The sequence below is a fragment of the Schistocerca gregaria genome, chromosome 3, assembly GCF_023897955.1.
Source record: "Schistocerca gregaria isolate iqSchGreg1 chromosome 3, iqSchGreg1.2, whole genome shotgun sequence".
Classification (NCBI taxonomy): domain Eukaryota; kingdom Metazoa; phylum Arthropoda; class Insecta; order Orthoptera; family Acrididae; genus Schistocerca; species Schistocerca gregaria.
In genome coordinates this window covers 597,629,085-597,649,057 of record NC_064922.1, presented here as the reverse complement: position 1 = coordinate 597,649,057, position 19,973 = coordinate 597,629,085, and the positions used below count along the sequence as shown (strand labels likewise).

General features: G+C 42.3%; 1 protein-coding gene across 1 annotated transcript in view; it reads right to left on the bottom strand.

Moving 5' to 3' along the window:
* The window catches only part of LOC126355902 (attractin-like), a 167,762-nt gene extending 148,358 nt beyond the window's left edge, over positions 1-19,404 (bottom strand). The window contains exon 1 of the mRNA XM_050006413.1: positions 19,169-19,404. Coding sequence (XP_049862370.1) covers positions 19,169-19,298 — 130 coding nt within the window. The 5' untranslated portion in view covers positions 19,299-19,404. The remainder of the gene's footprint in view (positions 1-19,168) is intronic.
* Positions 19,405-19,973: the final 569 nt, after the last annotated feature.

Here is a 19,973-nt window from a genome sequence, read left to right as displayed (position 1 = left end):
AAGGACATCACACACATCCATGCCCAAGGCAGGATTCGAACCTGCGACCGTAGCAGTCGCGCGGTTCCGGACTAAAGTGCCTAGAACCTGTCGGCCGCCCCGGCCGGCTGTCCTTAGGTCAGTTAGGTTTAAGTAGTTCTAAGTTCTAGGGGACTGATGACCTCAGATGTTAAGTCCCATAGTGCTCAGAGCCATTTGATTCGAAACCCACCCAAAAATATAAACAACCATGCAGGAGCAGCGCCTGTTAAACGGAGGGGGTCCGACAGCCGATTAGTTCCATTCATTCCACCAGGAAGGAGGTACACGGCTCATCTTGTCTGTAGTTCAACGATACCTAGACGGTCAGTACCACTGTTCCATCGTGTCCGCATTGTTACTTTGTGCCAGGAGGGTCTCTCAACAAGAGAGGTGTGCAGGCGTCTTGGAGTGAACCATAGCGATGGAGGAGATACAGAGAGACACGAACTGTCGATGACATGCCTCGCTCAGGCCGCCCAAGGGCTACTACTGCAATGGGTGACCGCTACCTACGGATTATGGCTCGGATGAACCCTGACAGCAGAGCCACCATGTTGAATAAAGTTTTCGTGCAGCCACAGGACGTCGTGTTACGACTCAAACTGTGTGCAATAGACTGCATGATGCGCATCTTCACTCCCAACGTCCATGGCGAGGTGCAACTTTGCAACCACGACACCATGCAGCGCAGTACAGATGCAACATGCTGAATGGACCGCTCAGGATTAGTATCACGTTCTCTTCATCGATGAGTGTCGCAAATGTGTTCATCCAGACAATCGTCGGAGACGTGTTTGGAGGCTACCCGGTCAGGCTGAAAGCGACACTGTCCAGCGAATGCAGCAACGTGGAGGTTCCCTGCTATTTTGGGGTTGCATTATGTGGGGCCGACGTACGCCGCTGGTGGTCATGGAAGGTGTCATAACAGCTGTACGAAATGTGAATGCCATCCTCCGACCTATAAAGCAACCATATCGGCAGCATATTGGTGAGGCATAATTCTTCGTGGAAGACAATACGCGCCCCATCGTGCACATCTTGTGAATGAGTGGCCAGCATGTTCTCCAGAGATGAACCCTATCGAACATGTCTGGGATAGATTAAAAGGGCTGTTTATGGGTGACGTGACCTACCAACCACTCTGAGGTATCTACGTCAAATTGTCGTTGAGGAGTAGGACAATATGGACCAACAGTGATTTGATGAACTTGTGGATAGTCTACTACGACGAATACAGGCATGTATCAGTGCCAGAGGACGCGCTACTGGGTATTGGAGGTACCGGTGTGCTCAGCAATCTGGGTCACCACCTGTGAATGTCTCGCTGTGGTACAACGTGCAATGTGTGGTTTTTATGAGCGATAAAAAGGGCGGAAATGAATTTTCTGTGCAGGTTCCGGAAATCTCGGAACCGAGGTGATGCAAAACTTTTTTTGATGTGCGTATATGAGCAATTACTGGTGGTCCATCCAACTGTGGCAAGACTGATTGTGCTCATGACGCTGCTAACGCATGTAGATGGAGTCCGATTTGAACATGTTTATGTATTCTCAAAAACACTGTTTCAGCCCAAGTATCAGCTATTACAGGAGATATTGCGCAGTGTAAACGGTGTTAAGATACACGACGTTGAGTGAAAGCGGTGATATCCACCCACCTGAAAAAGCAAAGCCAAAGACTGTCTTTATATTTTACGGTGTTGCTGTGGAAAACCAAGACCAAATTCGAAAATATTTCTCTTTCGGTCGTCATATGGATGCTGATGTATTTTATCTAAGCCAAACATATTCCAGAATTCCGAAACAGTTGGTAAGGATAATGTAAACTTCATTATAGCATTTTAACAAGACAATCTGAATTTTAAACACATTTACCAGGCACATATAAGAACTAACTAGTCGTTCAATGATTTTTTTAAAGATTGCTGGAAACATTCACGGTATAGGTTACTCGCTAGTGATAAAACAAGAAAAAAGAATGATGGTGGGTACAGGGGAAACTTTCAATAGGATCTGTACACATTGATAGTGACCGGGCCGAATATCTCACGAAATAAGCATGAAACAAAAAAACTACAAAGAACGTAACTCGTCTAGCTTGAAAGGGGAAACCAGATGGCGCTATGGTTGGCCAGCTAGATGGCGCTGCCATAGGTCAAACGGATATCAACTGCGTTTTTTTAAAAAAATAGGCACCCCAATTTTTTATTACATATTCGTGTAATGTGTAAAGAAATATGAATGTTTTAGTTGGACCACCTTTTTCGCTTCGTGATAGATGGCGCTGTAATAGTCACAAACGTATAAGTACGTGGTATAACGTAACATTCTGCCATTGCGGACGGTATTTGCTTCGTGATACGTTACCCGTGTTAGAATGGACCGTTTACCAATTGCGGAAAAGGTCGATGTCGTGTTGTTGTTTGGCTATTGTGATCAAAATGCCCAACGCGCGTGTGCTGTGTATGCTGCTCGGTATCCTGGACGACATCATCCAAGTGTCCGGACCGTTTGCCGGATAGTTCGTTATTTAAGGAAACAGGAAGTGTTCAGCCACATGTGAAACGTCAACCGCGACCTGCAGCAAATGATGATGCCCAAGTAGGTGTTTTAGCTGCTGTCGTGGCTAATGCGCATATCAGTAGCTGACAAATTGCGCGAGGATCGGGAATCTCGAAAATGTCGGTGTTGAGAATGCTACATCAACCTCGATTGCACCCGTACCTTATTTCTAGGATAATTGGCCCCCATTTTATCAATGGCAATCTGAATGGTGCTATGTTTGCTGATTTCCTACGTAATGTTCTACCGATGTTACTACAAGGTGTTTCATTGCACGACAGAATGGCGATGTACTTCCAACATGATGTCCGGCACATAGCTCGCGTGCGGTTGAAGCGGTATTGAACAGCATATTTCATGACAGGTGGATTGGTCGTCGAAGCACCATACCATGGCCCGCACGTTCACCGGATCCGACGTCCCTGGATTTCTTTCTATGGGGAAAGTTGAAGGATATTTGCCATCGTGATCCACCGACAACGCCTGACAACATGCGTCAGCGTATTGTCAATGCATGTGCGAACATTACGGAAGGCGAACTACTCGCTATTGAGAGGAATGTCGTTACACGTACTGCCAAATGCATTGAGGCTGACGGACATCATTTTGAGTATTTATTGCATTAATGTGGTATTTACACGTAAGCACGCTGTAACAGCATGCATTCTCAGAAATGAGAAGTTCACAAAGGTACATGTATCACATTGGAACAACTGAAATAAAATGTTGAAACGTACCTACGTTCTGCATTTTAATTTAAAAAACCTACCTGTTACCAACGGTTGGTCTAAAATTGTGAGCCATATGTTTATGACTTTTACAGGGCCATCTATTACAAAGCGAAAAAAGTGATCCAACTTATACATTCATATTTCTGTACGTACTGCACGAATATGTAATAAAAAATGGGGGTTCCTATTAAAGAAAACGCAGTTGATATTCGTTTGACCTATTGCAGCACCATCTAGCGGGCCAACCATAGCGTCATCTGGTTTCCCCCTTCAAGCTAGACAAGTTCCGTTCTTTGCAGTTTTTTCGTTTGACGCTTATTTCGTGTTATATTTGGCCCGGTCACGATTAATGGACCACCCTGAATATAGCCTGGTGAGAGAAGCGAGTAAATCAGTATACACTGCACCACCAACAAATTCGTGCGAATGTCTAGCTCTCAACCCGAGAGAATGGGTGTACACAGACAAAATATTCGCTTGTACATGGATGCGAAAATTCAGGCTATCGTGCATCAAGTTGAAGGCATTCCCACGGAACTAGAGACGTATTACCAGACTCTTCTGAGAATGGTCAATGCAGTAAATGAGTTAGTTAATGAAATCGGTAAGAAAGCAAACTAAAAAGGTCGAGGCTATTGAGGGGAAAATAGATGTAGAGGCCCTTATTGTTGAGAAGGGTGAGTAGGCACATAATAAGAGAAAGAAGAGCGGATATAAAAAACCACACGCTGCGTTGACGTCTAATTAGTATACACCGAGATGTCAACGAAGCAGAAAGTCATTCAAGTGCGGAAAGAAGTTCGAGAGAAATTACGATTGCTAAGGTTAGGGCATATCGATGGACAGCAAACACTAAGAGAGACCTTCAAGCTGGTTAGTGAATCACTCAGAAAGCTCTTAGCAAAAAGAAAACCACACGTCTGCCATTGACGAATTCATTATCCGTCACGCCTCTGGTCAGAGAGATAGAACATTCGGCGTTAGCAGCGGAAGACCGTACATGTTAGGCATGCATTCTATAAGTGTAACTGGTGGCACGATACAGGTTGGTGATAGGCGGTTTGAGAGAACGCCTGGGTTAATGAATCTTATTTTCCTAAGACCTACCAAAAAACTTATAAACTATTCAGCTAATGATAGGGAAATGTACTGTGCTACACTGCAGTTGATTGATATATACACAAGATCTAAAAAAGCCTGAGCAACATGAAATATAAAACCATTATAAAACCAATACTTCACGGCGAAAACAACAACAACAGCAGCGGTGATGGTATTGACATTGAGCTTAAATCAGTGAACTATCAAATCCCGAAGTATATTTTTTATGACGACACTAACGAGGTAATAGATCGACTACGAGCCGGCCAGAGTGGCCGTGCGGTTCTAGGCGCTACAGTATGGAGCCGAGCGGCCGCTACGGTCGCAGGTTCGAATCCTGCCTCGGGCATGGAGTGTGTGATGTCCTTAGGTTAGTTAGGTTTAATTAGTTCTAAGTTCTAGGCGATGATGACCTCAGAAGTTAAGTCGCACAGTGCTCAGAGCCATTTTGAAGATCGACTACGGCTGCTCATGGCATCAGCTGCTGCAGGTAATACAGTTCATTCGAATCAGGCTGTTTCAATAATCACTGAGCTTATAGAGAGAGGTATCGTCGAATAAGTTTGGAGACAGTAGTTCGAGAACTGCACAAACCCGCATGTAAAACATACCCTCATAGGCATGTTAGGATTAAAGGGTTGGATGTCTTACAGCAGGCTAATCTTGTAGATATGAAGGAATATTCACATGAGAATAATGGATACAAATATATTAATGGTTATTGATACATTCTCCAAATTTGCCTGGGCACTACCCGTTAAAAGGAAAATGGGTAGAAATGTCGCTGATGTATTTGAGCATTTGCTACAGACAGGGACGAACCGATGTCCAGACAACCTCCAAACCGATCACGGTGGAGAGTTTTTCAATAGGTATTTCAAGACCGTGATGCAGCAGTATGGAATACATCACTACTCAGCATTCACCCACCTGAAGGCAAGTATCGAGGAGCGTCTGAATACACCAATAACAGCTCGAATGTGAATGTGTTTTAACTTTCGTGGCTCATACAGATGTACAGATATCGTCACAGAAATAATTGCTCAGTATACTCGAACCAAACATAGCACAATGAAAATGAGACCAATCGATATTCGTGATAATGGACCCATGGATACGGTTTACTACCGCATTAAAATGCTGGAACCACGCAAAGAGAAATTTAATGTAGGTGATTTGGTATGTATCTCAAAACAAAACACAGCATTTGAGAAATCTGACCTACCAAACTGATCAACAGAGATATTTACAGTTTCAAAGACGCAAAGAACGAATCCTATAACTTATATCTTCGAAAGATAGTAAAGCCAAAGAAATTGCAGGTTGCTTCTACACCGAGGAGTTGCAGAAAAGCTCAGACGTCTGGGAAATAGAGCACTAGTCAAATGGATTGGTTTTCCTGCAGCACAAAATAGTTGTATTGATGCTAATGATTTTCTATATAATGGGGCACACAGTCCACAACCACCGCAGTAGCATAACATGTGTGCTAGGAGACGCATTAGAGGAGGTGGGGGTATTAAGACAAACTGCCAGTGGTATTACACATGTTCGGCATATAACTAATGTGGACCGGCAACAAAGCTTCAGGATCTCTCGAGAAAAGGTGATAAGGGGGTTAATCTGGTCGACGAAGTATGTATGGAACACGATATTGCGTAAGCTGCAAATAAGGTCTCTCAAGTCGTCAAATTTGAGATAGAATTTTAGCTGATAAGGCTAAGACGATACGCAAAAGAACTTATATTAGTACAGATCGACACATTGCAGCAGTTGATAAAACCATGCGTGAAAAAATTCAGCTGGATTTAGGAATGATGAATTTCAAGCGAGTTATGAATGCTGCACGCTGTACACTAAATAGGAAGAAGGAGAAGGGTGGGAAGCAGAGCTGTTTGAAGAACTGTATCCTGTCAGCGATGTATGCAGCTGAAAACGTCGTGAAGCAGAAAGGTGCGAGAAGACGAAGAGGATCGGTTAAAGCACCTAGAGTTCTACCAATATCCAAGACACCTGGTGGTTTTCTTCCGTTACTCATCCCGGCCCTCTCCGCGCTCTCGACGGTAGGGTCCCTCGCTGGTGGTGCTGCAGCTATTGCTCGAACGGTCAAGAACGCGCAGAACTGCGAAGCACAGTTAGAAGATGAAACAAGACATAACTGCATGATGAAAGCCACAGCCATCGGAAAAGGACTATACTTGAAACTATACAGGAAAGGGGCATGGTGTATTCATAATTTTTTTTTTTTAAATAAAGGTCATTAGCGGTCCTACCAGATGGACCACTCACAAATACTGATCTTCTTAAGATTGTTTTAAAAAAAGTCAGCATTCTACGATTCAGTGGTGTGTTTATGCGGAATTCATTACCGAAGACTATGTGGAAAACTGTGAATGTGGTATTGCGAATTTGGATGTTGCTGGAGGTCCCGGCATCCACTAGGTGTCACATGTTATGAAAAATGCGGATATCGTCTAATATTTCGGCGCATTTGGTGACCTGCAACGATACTTCACTCACAGAAGACGTGTGTTAGTCAATTTTCGGCGCTCTCAGGACTTTAGTATACATCTATGTGGACACATATGCATCATGTTTCTCTTGAAGTTTACAAAAAAAGAAGAAGAAGAAGATATAAGGAGGAGCTTTAAACGCCCTTTCATCAGTTGAGGTTCAGATACAATGTTGAAAGACACTTTGACGTTAAAAGAACTATCTTCTGTATTTCATGCATATTACTTCCCACCAATTGATTTGAGCACTGGTGAGTGGACTATTGCATTGATTGGACTGGAGACGTACAACTGCATCCCAGATATCACCGAGACTAACAACTAACTGCATCTGCATATTAATGGTGAAAAAGACATAGTGGCTATATAACCAGGTGCATATGATATCGACGATTTAAATGAAGTCTTGAAACAGCGTGGAAAATGTATTGAGATACGTGCAAACATCCGTACAAGTAAATCTGAAATAAGGACTGTAAATGCAATTATTGACTTTAACCAGAAAGGTTCAATAGGGCTCCTACAATTGGGCACGTTTTGAAGAAGGATTCTAGTAAATTTTACAAGTCAGATCAGACTGTGGACATACTGCTTGTCAGCACAATCAGAGTCGAGTGTAACAGAACAACGACAGTCTGCTTCGTACTTGTTGAGACTCCTACCAATCCAGAATATCTTCCAGTGACAGTTCAGACATTAGACTATTTGGAGTTGCGTATTGTGGACCAGAATAATAAACTTGTTGACTTTCGTGCTGAGGAAATCATTGTACGATTACATCCAAGGCAGGATGGGCGTACAGTATAAAACCAGTATACGCAATCCACAGTATGTCACTTCGCTGCTGGACCGCAAAGTGATAACACGTGCGAACTATGAGTTTCTTAAATCAACTGTCTTGAAACCCCGCAATGACGTCCTCACTCAATGTAACGTCCAGTAGAGTATGATGAGCTAATTTTAGGTCAGAAATACTTCTCGCATAACCACATTTAACAAGAATGATGAAATTATGATTCTAATCCAGCACCAAGACAAGCTGACGCTTTCATGCCAGAGTTTCATATAATTGGAGTGGTCATTCAAATAAACCGATGGCAGCAATAGAGTGGGATCCAAGCTTACACGTAACGCTTTAGCATTCCTGTTTCAAGAGATACACTATGAACTCAATGGGTCTGAGATCGACCATAACGCAGTGTCGGCATAACATCAACCCTTAGAACACACATCTCTGCACCACCCACGGATTTGAAGGGCTTAGAAAATGCAGGATGGTTCATTGATGATCCGGAGGATAGGACAGTTGCAGAGTACAAGCGATTTACTGCTTGCATACCTTTAAAAATGCTACTTTGAAGATGTATGGCGGATTATTATGAATGCTAAACAGGAACTCGTTCTGGTACGGAGTGCGACGGATAATAACTCACACGTTCAAGGAGCTCAAGAGAAGAATATGATCACAATGAGCAAGATAATATGGAAAATGCCTCACTTCAGTGTATCTGATGAGAAGCGCTTGAAGCTTTTAAAAGTCCTGAATTTCGGAAGACTTGTATCACTAACATCTCGATCATGGGAGGCTTTCGAGAACCCTGTGCTACTGATTGCAGTCAGACAAACATGGGCTAATAAAACCTCTCTGCAGCTAGAGACACCTAGATTCAACATACTTGCCTTTCAGACTAATGGAAGAGGGAATATAGCAAATGATTCCACTGTATTCGACAACTGAAAGTTAACTAATGCCAGAGGCTACCTGAATTCAGAATTCTACCCATATGAAAACTTGCAGCTGCAATGGGATGAAAATATATACAGTCTAGCATATGACATATACGCAAGATTTCGTGCTTCTTACTACAAAAATGCTAAAGAAGAAGGAGGGTGTCTACTCACTTCACAGAAGTTCAAGGAGCAGTCACCGATAATCGCAATAGGCTGTTCGAAACAGAACGAGATAATTATGACTGGTCCTATAGCTGTGCGAATTGAATTCGAATCTTCGACAAATTTCCCTGAACACCCTGCCGCGTATGTTCCAGTTCTACATGACCCTGCGATCAACTACTGCGCGCTCACCGGTGTTGTGCAACGGGCTGTACAAATGAACAGATGCTGCGCCATACCTAGACATTTTACAATGGCATCTGATGGTGTGAACGTCATTGGAGACGCTCAGGGTTTCTAAGACGGCGTGTACAGACAGTTCATATTTAAAGATGTTGCATTCGTAGCATACACAGAAGATGCAGGAATAATAGAGACATTCTCAGCAAACATTGCATCACTGAGGTCTTTCAAGTATGTGAAGTGTGCTAAGACACACAAGAGTGCAAAGTGGTTAACACATTGCTGCCATGGAGTGCACTGGGATGATCCTGGCATACCTTATAACGATATGACGACATCACTTCAACTATTCGAACATATGGATACTACCATCTGCGTGAAGGGGAAGGAGAAGATCTCATGGATGCGGCGAATCTACAAGTTTGCTGCTTTTCAAGACCCAGAATTCTATGATTGTCCTGCTCTCCGTTGACTCAAGAAGAAGAAGAAGAAGATGTGTGGAAACAATGTTGCTGTGTCTGCTTATGAAAATTTAAAATTACTTTTAAGTGGATGAGAAATAAATGAATTTTTACCTCACAACCCCTCTGTTCATTTTTTCCCCCTCTCTCAGCCCTGTTCCCACTTTGACAGCGATTTGTTTTAACCAGATGCTATGGCTGTAGCTCTCGTTAAGCACACGAGATACAATTTTAGATATGTGAGCTATATATCTTTGGAAGCGGACACGGTCACACGTCTCCTGCTCCCATAACCAAATTCATGCCGCACTATAGGCGTAATTCCATGCATCCATTCCATATATTTTATTATCTTCCATCTTAAACTTCACCTCCTTAATAGCATTCATCTTCAGGAACACTAATGTCATTTGTGACCTGAACAGCCTTTACATACATACACATACATAATGCAATAGGAGATAGGTTTTTTTGCAAATAACAACAAGAAAGACGTATGGTGACGAAATTATTTTTCTTCGTTTACACAATTCACACGCATACAATATAGTTCTTGAGGTATAATATAATTTTCAGGTACAATGTAGTTTTTGAGGTACAATATAGTATTCTCGAGGTACATTTTGACTCTGCTATTCCAATGCAGAAATACTTTAAGCTTAATCGCTACAACAGTAACACCCTCCAGAATTTTTTTTTTTTTTTATTTTTTTTGTAGATCGACACTAAGAACTAATATGGAGGTACTTTCTTTACTTCAACCAAGTTCCATAGTTCCAGTAGAATAGTATAGCTTTTACAATAATTCTGATGGACTGTACACACGTAGAAACTAATTTCAACAGCCCCAATAGCAAAGGTTTTTTTACAATAACAATTCTGATGGATTGTCAGCTATATAGATATATATACACTTAAAAAATAATATGACTTGGGTGGCTAGCAGCAGGTCAAACTATTCTATTTATGAGACGCACATGGTGTGCAGATATATATTTTTACAGGCTACACATATGTTGCGTATGAACAAATAAATAAATAAACAAAAAATTTTCTGTTTATGCTGCTTAATATTTTTTTGGTTATGCCTTTTTGATATGCTTTTTCTTACTCACACATGGTGTGCCAATGTAAAAGTTTTTTTTTCTTTTCTTCATCCTCTTTTTCCACACATGCTCTTTATGTATGTATATACACGTGTACACAGTACACACAAATATTTACACCACACACACACACACACACACACACACACACACACACACACACAAACACACACACACTCACTCACTCATTCACACACACGCAACACTACTTACATTGTGAAACAAGGTCATACTACTACTCTGCAGACTCTCTCTCTCTCTCTCTCTCTCTCTCTCTATCTATCTCTCTCTCTCTCCCCCTTTCCCTCTAACTCTCTCACTCTCACTCAGAGTCCCCAATCACTTCTCTCGCAACAAATTACTAGTGTGAGTAAGAGAGATTTTCAATCCTGTCATTGCGAATGACCCTTTAATCGTCATGAGGCGACAGGCCGATTTTAGACTGCAGCACAGTAAACACCTCGTGTCCTGTACCATATATGGCGACTGCAGTGCAGCATCATTGACACTACTGTGCAGGCACCGCAAACAGTCTTCAGTAGAGAGGGCTCTCGATGCCATATGATACAGATCCTTGGCTCGCCTCTGTCTGGCACCTTCCAATAACCATATACCATAAGGATTATTGGCCATGTATGAGGACATATCGAATTCATTACCATGGTACCTAATTACTTCATTTAGATTGAAGTTCATACCCAGTAGGTGAAGCTATCTGTATCCATATAAAGTAATTTAGGATCTATAAAACGAGTTTTTGCAAACTCATAATGAAAGCGGTACATGTAGAATTTGGATAGGTCTAGTACGTACATCCCTACAAAAATAGGTTTCGCAAACTCTACTGCAGTCTTCGCCATCTCCACAGCAACAAAGTTCTTATAGAATATGGTGACCAGCTTAAAATTTGGTCTGGAAATGCATTTTCTTACGCCATAACGCCCATCCCATTCGGTTCTAGTCAAAATTTCATGCTGTTCCCTCAAATTATCCATTGTTTTACCGAAAATTGAATTATTCATTAATTTGTAAGAATCTTTCTCAAAGTCACATGTCGCAGAAGCTCTCTGTCTCGTATTCAAATCAATATACTCCTTTAACCAGGGGGACTGCTTGAAGGGGGTAGCCCGGGTGATTCTAACCAGCTCCATACCCAAGCTGAGACACTGCTGGAGATTACGACACTGAATGACGTATCTCCACTTATCCCCCAGTATTGTTATCAGTTTTGGCATGGAGCCTCCTTGCAGAACTAGTTGCTCTGGACACAGTGGCAAATCGGAGTGCACATCATGCAAACTAATAGGGTATGTGAGTTCTGCCTCCACCACATACCTTACATCAGAATCAGCTGCCATCCCCCCCACCCCCCTGATTTTTCCACCTAATCCCTTGCATTCGTCTTTGGGCACCCACGGAAACTCACCAATCGGCAGTGAATGCTGCATGGGCATACCCACACAAGTTATTAACTTCCAGGTACATTATGTAACTAGAATCAAGAGCAAAGTTGAACCTGTCACACATTTGTGGGTTATCAACCTCGTGTGCCTCTGGACACATTGGCAAAGTCCCCCAACGGATCTCTCACTCAAGGTTTTTTAGTTGATAGTTGGGAGGAAAGGAGTCAGGACATGTCTTTGATTGAAACATTGTGATAATTATCATCTTCAGAGAAGATCAGCATGTTTACATGCAACTTACACTAACCTGAAAATTTTGAGAAATGGTTGGAGCCAACAACAATATGCTTGTCTTGCTTATCTGACTTGCTTTTCTTCTCCAGGCCATAAACATGAACCGATATTCCAGTATTCTCCGCCCCAAATTTAGGTATGTCCTGGACCTTGATGGGCAACTCGATACAATCAAAGTTATAACATCCACGAATATTATCACCTAAGTGGTATGTACTGGGACACTCAGGATGATCCCTACGATCGGAATTTCTCTCGAAACTGGATCTGACCAAGCAGATCAAGCCTGGTCGTTCCTATTTTCGACTTTAATGCATGCATGCTTATTAGCTATATCTTTAGGCAGTTTGATATAGCTAGACCCTCCATTTACTGTGCATGGATGTCCAGGTGTAGTATTTGGCTGAGTGCTTTAGCTGAACTTTCGACTTCCATCTCAGAAGACCGGGCCAGTATAGCACTCAAGGTGAATTTACAAAACCACTTGGCGATTGACGATCTCCATGTTATCACACCATTTTCCCCCAAAGATGATATCAGAAACAACTTGGGGGGGGGGGGGAGGAGGGATATGATAGTTCAATGCTGAGCACCACACTGTATTTAATGGTGGGATACCACAAATGATTGACTATTTTGAGAAGCTCCATTTCAGTGACATGAATGCACACCCTTAAAAAACCGACAGGGTCATGGCACCCTCCTGCAGAGATGAGACCACTGTAGAAGAAGAAATAAAAAATAACCGTTAAGTACATTGCTTACCACTACTAGCGCAGTGAAGGAAAGAATACTGACGATCACAAGGCTACAGGCAGGGTGAGGAATCACGTTTCTCGCTCTGGCTGGAAGGCATTAACACTTCATTAGGTAACTCCATCACATCGTCAAAGTAGTCATCATCATAATCATCATCGTCTAATGTGGCCAGATCACAGTGCCTTTCTTCCTCTATTTCAGTGGCCCTTTGTCTGACCCATTCAGGCATGTCATTGTCCCCATCAGAATCGACATCTGGCAATTGGTCTATCTCGCCTCCAACAACAATAACAAAGTAGTTATACAAACCGAGAAAACAAGAATGAAAGAAAGAAAAAAAATTAATTGCTACTACACAAGAACAAATTACAATGAAAATTATACTAACAAGGGAAGCCTGGCTGTGAACCCACCATAGGAGATGCACCAAGATAAAATACTGGAGTTGTACTGTAATAAGGAGACAGAATTAGTTAGGAAAATGTAACATGCACACAAAAATTTACACTCAAAATACAAATTATTTACTCACTTGGTAATCCTGTCTCCAGAACTCTATGTCTCTTGCTGCTATACTCTGAATCGTTGCTGGTGCCACCTCTAATCGTCTTGGGGAGAAAGAACGTATGCACACACAGAGATGAAGGTATGCACAACAAGGCGGACAGCAGTAGACTGAAGACAATGGAGGTTGGATGTGGGTTTCTATATAGACCAAGGCGACCAATGAGAGAGCTTCATTTGAATCGAAACCCAATGAGAATCCTTTATAGAATGTCACTATTTCCTGGAAGAGCTTGATGTGACCATTGTATCTCTTTACAAATAACAATAATACATTTATGATTAATGGTGTTTTTGCAAGCATGCACAGACATGATGAAGGCTTTTAGCAGTGAGAACGTTTACCATTTTGAGACGCATGTTGAACAAAGTCTGTCATGATTTCCAGGAATAGAACATGTGATGCCTTGTTATAACCATCAGGAAGAATGAAATCGATGTTATTCTGGGCCATTTTCGTTAACAGGTCCTTTAGGACAAGAATTTCTATGCAGACAAGCTCAGACATCATAAAAGCTCCTACAACAATGTCGCATGGAGTAGCCATGCAGTCTGAGGCGCCTTGCCGCAGTTCAAGTGGCTGCCCCAATCAGAGGCTCAAGTCCTCCCTTGGGCATGGGTGTGTGTGTTGTCCTTAGTATAAGTTAGTTTAAATTAGATTAAATAGTATGTAAGCCTAGGAACCGATGACCTCAGCAGTTTGGTCCTGTAGGAACTTACCACAATTAAATTCTACAACAAAAGTGACTGTTAACTGTTTCTGAGGTACTTAACGATTTTTGGTAAGGGACTTATATGTAATGGACAGAATGCATCCTATGTTATTCTGGGATATTTTTGTAAATAGTTTCTGAAAGCTTTGCAATAGATTTCAATAGTACATCCAGAGCGAGGACTTGGCTGTATTTACAGAGACATATGATGTCAGTATAACACTGACAACATTTCAGTTACACTGGCATTGATAAGTTGCTAGGCAAACATTTCACAGTGATGTGTCAGCCATAGTGGCTAAGTAAACATGTGTTTTGACAATATTTTCTTAGATGTCAAGTATGAAAGATATGCTGGTGCCTCATGCTTATGGGACCTCACCAGACACCTGCACGTGGCTTGGCAGTTGATGCCTGCGTCGGCACTTTGCGGGGCAGATCACACTAGCGTGTGTGTCCGTTGCCCCCAGCAGGGAACAGTTTGCTGATACGTTGCAGTCGAATTTATTAACGATAGTTCGAAAGTTTTTTTATGTGCAATAAGTGTGCACTGTGTTATTATCAGCTGCTTAAGCATTGTGATCATGTTTGCAGAGCGTCTTGACAATTTTATGAGTAGTAATCCTGTCTGTGTACCAGTGTACTGCATTATTTTGTCAACATGTCTGCAGGTTGTACAATGCATTACTCCGACAGTTTATAATTAATGAGTGTGTTTTTAGAGCAATTCACGAGTTGTTTGCGTGTCTTACATCAGTTTACTGCATCACTTCAGTAATTTACGAGTAAACTACATGAAACATACTCCTAAATAAATTGTCCCAGCTGCCCACTGGAAATAAATAAAGTACACTCCTTCCTCTCTCTGGCAGCTGGACACAGACTGAGTCCTTTTCCCACCAGTTCCAGGGAAGAGGTGGTGATTGAATGACATAGATTAGTGGAGGTAACCCAATTGATCTTTTTTTCCTGTCAAAATTTTCCCGCCATTTTCTGGGGGAGGGGAGGGGAGGAGAGGGGAAAGGGGAGAGGAGGGGGCTAGGTTAATGGAAGTAGCCGAATTGTCCTATTTTCCCGCCAAAATTTTAATGTTCCACCAAGACATCATTGCAACATTGCCATATCAATCGCCGCCATCTTGGATCTGCCAATTTGAATTAATCTGACAACAATGCAGAGTGAGACAAAACGAACTTTGCTCTACTACTACAATCATAGTTCTGTACATAACTGTAAACATTTTTCCACAAAGACATTGAATGTCCTATCTCACAATGGGATGAAAGTATTACCAGCTGTGGAGATTACTTACATTTCTTCATATGTTTCATTTCCGTTAGACTGCCTCTTATATTACAAGGCTTACTCTAGCTGTGAGTAATTAATTTGGAAGCTACATTTCTGGAATTTACGTTTAATGTAATGACCCACTTTGCGTTCTTCCACATTATGAAATAGTTAGAAGACTTTGCACCACATTGATGTTCGTTGAGATCCAACTGGATAAACGTGAGGTCCGCTTCGAAATCGCTCCACCACGTGTAATTCCAGCATTTTACAGAAATTGGTCTTGGAGGAGTTCATTTTTTAATGAAAGAAAGATCGTATAGTGACCCAGCGACACATATTAGGTCACGAAAGACAGAGAACACTCTCGGAGAGATGAAGCGTATGGATGGAAATCCACTGTGTCATTTTCAATAGACCTATTATCCTTAATCGATTTAGGGAAACAGGAAAAAAATAAATTTGGAAGTGATTTGAAACTATGCTTATCCATATGTGACCCATTGTCTCAATCACTTTGCCACCTACTCATGTGAACTTTTTTTTTTTTGTGAATTCCCTTACACCATCTAACACAAGCTCTTTTTTGTTTCGACCAAACTGTGTGGAATGCATTTGAAACATATTTTTTCCGAAGCTAATTGTTTATGCAAAATGGAATGTACTGCTGTCTCCATATACCTATGCATTTAGCATAATTAAGGAAAAAGAGCCACTACTTTAGATTTCTCGACTTCCATACAATTACTGGAAACAGCCACATTCCGAATCTTGTCAACAATGTTGCACACAGCATTGACGTTTTTTCTAAAATTTCACTATTTTGATAGACATTGTTGTAACTGATAGCTGAAGGTAGCAAGGCCAATACTTAGTTCTGTAATAAAGTTGTAGAGTTTTTGGGAAGATGATCGATTAGCAACCGTTGAACGATTCGATTCGAGGGATTGTTGTTGAGTTAGTACTTTATGATAATCGTTAAAAATTTGCAACGAAAATTTCAATTTTTTCACATTGTTAAATTAAATATTCGTCGTAAGCACACAACCAGGACAGTTACTGAGCGGCTGTGGTTTTAAGAATAAAACAAACAACTAATTTTAAAACAATAGTAATTTCGCACTTTAATAGTATTATGAAGTTGTCGACTGTAAGATTGAAACTGCGAGATACGTATATTGAAAGTTGCAATGGGTGTAAATTGTAGGGAAATAGAGGAAGACCTGCAGAGGACCGACACTTGGCGCGGGGATTAGAAATTAACTGCAACAAAAACTAAGGCCTGCAGTGGGATGAGAATCACTTTCGTAAGGCATAGTCATTAACCGCACTTTCTGCAATATTCTTTACTCGTTAGCTAGAGAATGAAAACTGGCTCGATATGTAGGTTCTTGGTGGAACATAATTATAATATTCCTTAGGAAACATTTCCCGATGTTCTGCAAAATTATACGTATCTTGTCACAAACCGGCTTTCGGCTTCTTAGACCATCCTCAGGTGAGACTTGAAGATGGCGTGTTACTTTTGAGTGGTCCCAGAATAGCATGTCGAAGATTATCCAAATCGGCTTGTCGCAGGGGTTTGCTGCTACTTGCCAGATGAGAACACCGGTGCACCGGTGGTGCAGTGTTCCTTGACTTCTGAACAAAATTCGAGCGTACGCAATGTCAGCCCACCTGAATGATTGGATTGAAAAGTGTCCTAAACAGAGCACTGCGTCTCATTCTCAACAGAGAAAAAGCTGCAGACGTTAAAGTAATTTCGGGCGTACGCCTAATGAGTGTTCATAAGAGCATTACGTCTCACAGTATATATAAATGACCTAGTAAATAACACCAGAAGTTCAATGGCTTTTTTCGCGGATGATGCAGTTGTATAAAGAGAGATCGGAACGTTAGGAAATTATAGCGAAATACGTAGAGTATTGACAATTGACTCTCAACATAAGCATGTGTAACGCATTGCGCGAAATAGGCAGAAAGGCTCATTATTGAACGAATCCACAACTGCAGAACAATCACGAAGCAGCTGCAACCACAAAAACCTAGGAGTATGCGTACGGAGCGATTTGAAATGGAACGACCACATAAACCAGTTGCAGCTAAGGCAGGTGCCAGACAGATTCATTAGAGGAATCCTTAGAAATGTAGTGGCAACGGCCTTGCCGCAGTGGATACACCGGTTCCCGTGACATCACCGAAGTTAAGCGCTGTTGGGAGTAGCCGGCACTCGGATGGGTGACCATCCAGGCGCCGTGGGGTGCACTCAGCCTCGTGATGCCAATTGACGAGCTACTCCACCGAACAGTAGCGGCTCCGGTCACAGAAAGCCATCATAACGACCGGGAGAACGGTGTGCTGACCACATGCTCCTCCTATCTGCATCCTCAACTGGGGATGACACGGCGGTCGGATGGTCCCGATGGGCCACTTGCGGCCAGAAGATGGAGTGCTTTTTTAGAAATGTAGTCCATCCGCGAAGGAGGTAGCTTATAAAATCCTCATTCGACCAATATTTGAATGTTGTTCGTCAGTCTAGGATCCACACTAGACCAGATGGATAGAGGAAATGGAGAAGATCCAAAGAAGAGCAGCGCAGTTGGTTATAGGTTCATTTAGTTAATGTGAAAGCATCAAGGAGAAGCTTAAGCCAACTCCAGTGGCAGATGCTGTATGAGAAGAGTTCCGCATCAAGATGTGGTTTACTGTTGAAACTCCGAGAGGGTATATTTCAATGAAATTCAACCAACATATTGCTTCCTACTACGTGTATGCCGCAAAGGTATCATGAAGGTAAAACTAGAGATATTCGTACCCCCTCGGAGCCTTACCAGTAATCGTACTCCCTGTGCACCATTGGCGACTGGAACTGGAAAAGGGAGAAAAGAAGATAGTTGTAGAAAAGTACCCTCCGCCATACACCGTAAGGTAGTTTGCGGGGTATACATGTAGATGTAGAACGTCGAAAACTCACTGGAAAAAGATTCATTCATAAAATATCTGCATATAAGCGTACAGAGTGACTTAAAATAGAACGACCAAATAAAATTAACGGTGAAAAAGCAAATACCACGCTGAGATTCATTGGAAACACCTTCAGGTGTAATACACACACACAAAGCAGGTAGCTTACAAAGCCCATGCTCGACCGACACTTTAGTATTGCTCGCAAACCTGGAATTCTAACAAGGTAGGATCGGTTTGTGAATGTATAAGATCCAAACGAGAGCAACGCGTTTCGTCACAGGTTCGTTTCAGAAACTCAAAAGAGTAACGGCAGTGCTCGCTCAGTTCCAAAGTGCAGAAGAGAAACTTTGTACGTCACAGGGTGGTTTACTGTCAAAATTTATAGAGCATTTACTCCAAGAAGAGTCTACTAATATGTTGCTCCAACCTACGCGTATTTCACCAAGAGATCATACACAAGGAGGCTAACCAACAATCGTTCTTCCCGTGCACCATTCGCGGTTGGAACAGGGAAGTGAGAATAGTACACCAAAAACCCTCTGCCACACACTATGAGGTTTATTGCGAAGTAGAGATTCCGTTGTAGATGAGTAGAGAGGCGTCTTCTGTACCTGAGTTGGAGGTGACCGGATCCTCGCTTCTGACCTCTTGTTCCTGAGGGAACGTGCGCACTGGCTGCGAAACCACCGCCAGCGTAAGCGCGACCACCATCATCTGCAACAGCAGCTCCATACCGTGCATACGACTGCGCTGCAGCTCTTACGAAGTATCTCGCGCTGGACGAGGACTGCTGCTGCCCTTGACTCACGAGTAACTGCAGAGCAGCGCGTGACCTTACCATATGACTGCAGATAATGACATGCTGATTACTTAGTATCTCATTTCCTCGTAAAAACTTCTCTTCCAAGAAGCGATATAGCTTCGACGTCAAAATACAGTGAGGACAAAAATAGATAAGTTACCAAGCATAATACGGTGCAGCAAATCCGTTGGCATTTAAAACAGCTTCCAGTCGGCTCGGAATGGATAAATATGGATCATGTATAGTTTTCAAGGGAATCTTATACAATTATTCCTGCATAAGAGCGGCAGGCGCAGGCAACGCTGATGGAGATGGAAATCAATCACATACGCTTCTCTCAAAAGTACACCGCGAAGTCTCAGCAATACTAAGATCTGGTGACTATGGTGGCCAGGGGTGATGTGACAGCTCATACTCGTGGGCACAAAAACAGTCCTGGACGATGTGAGTTGTGTGAACAGGAACCCATCATCTTCGAACACAGCATCACCATTGGGGAACAAACATTGCACCATGGGGTAGACATGATCAGCCAAAGTGGTCACAAAATCCTTGGCAGTAATGCGACCTTACAGTGTACCCATGGCGCCCACAGAATGCCACGATATGGTATC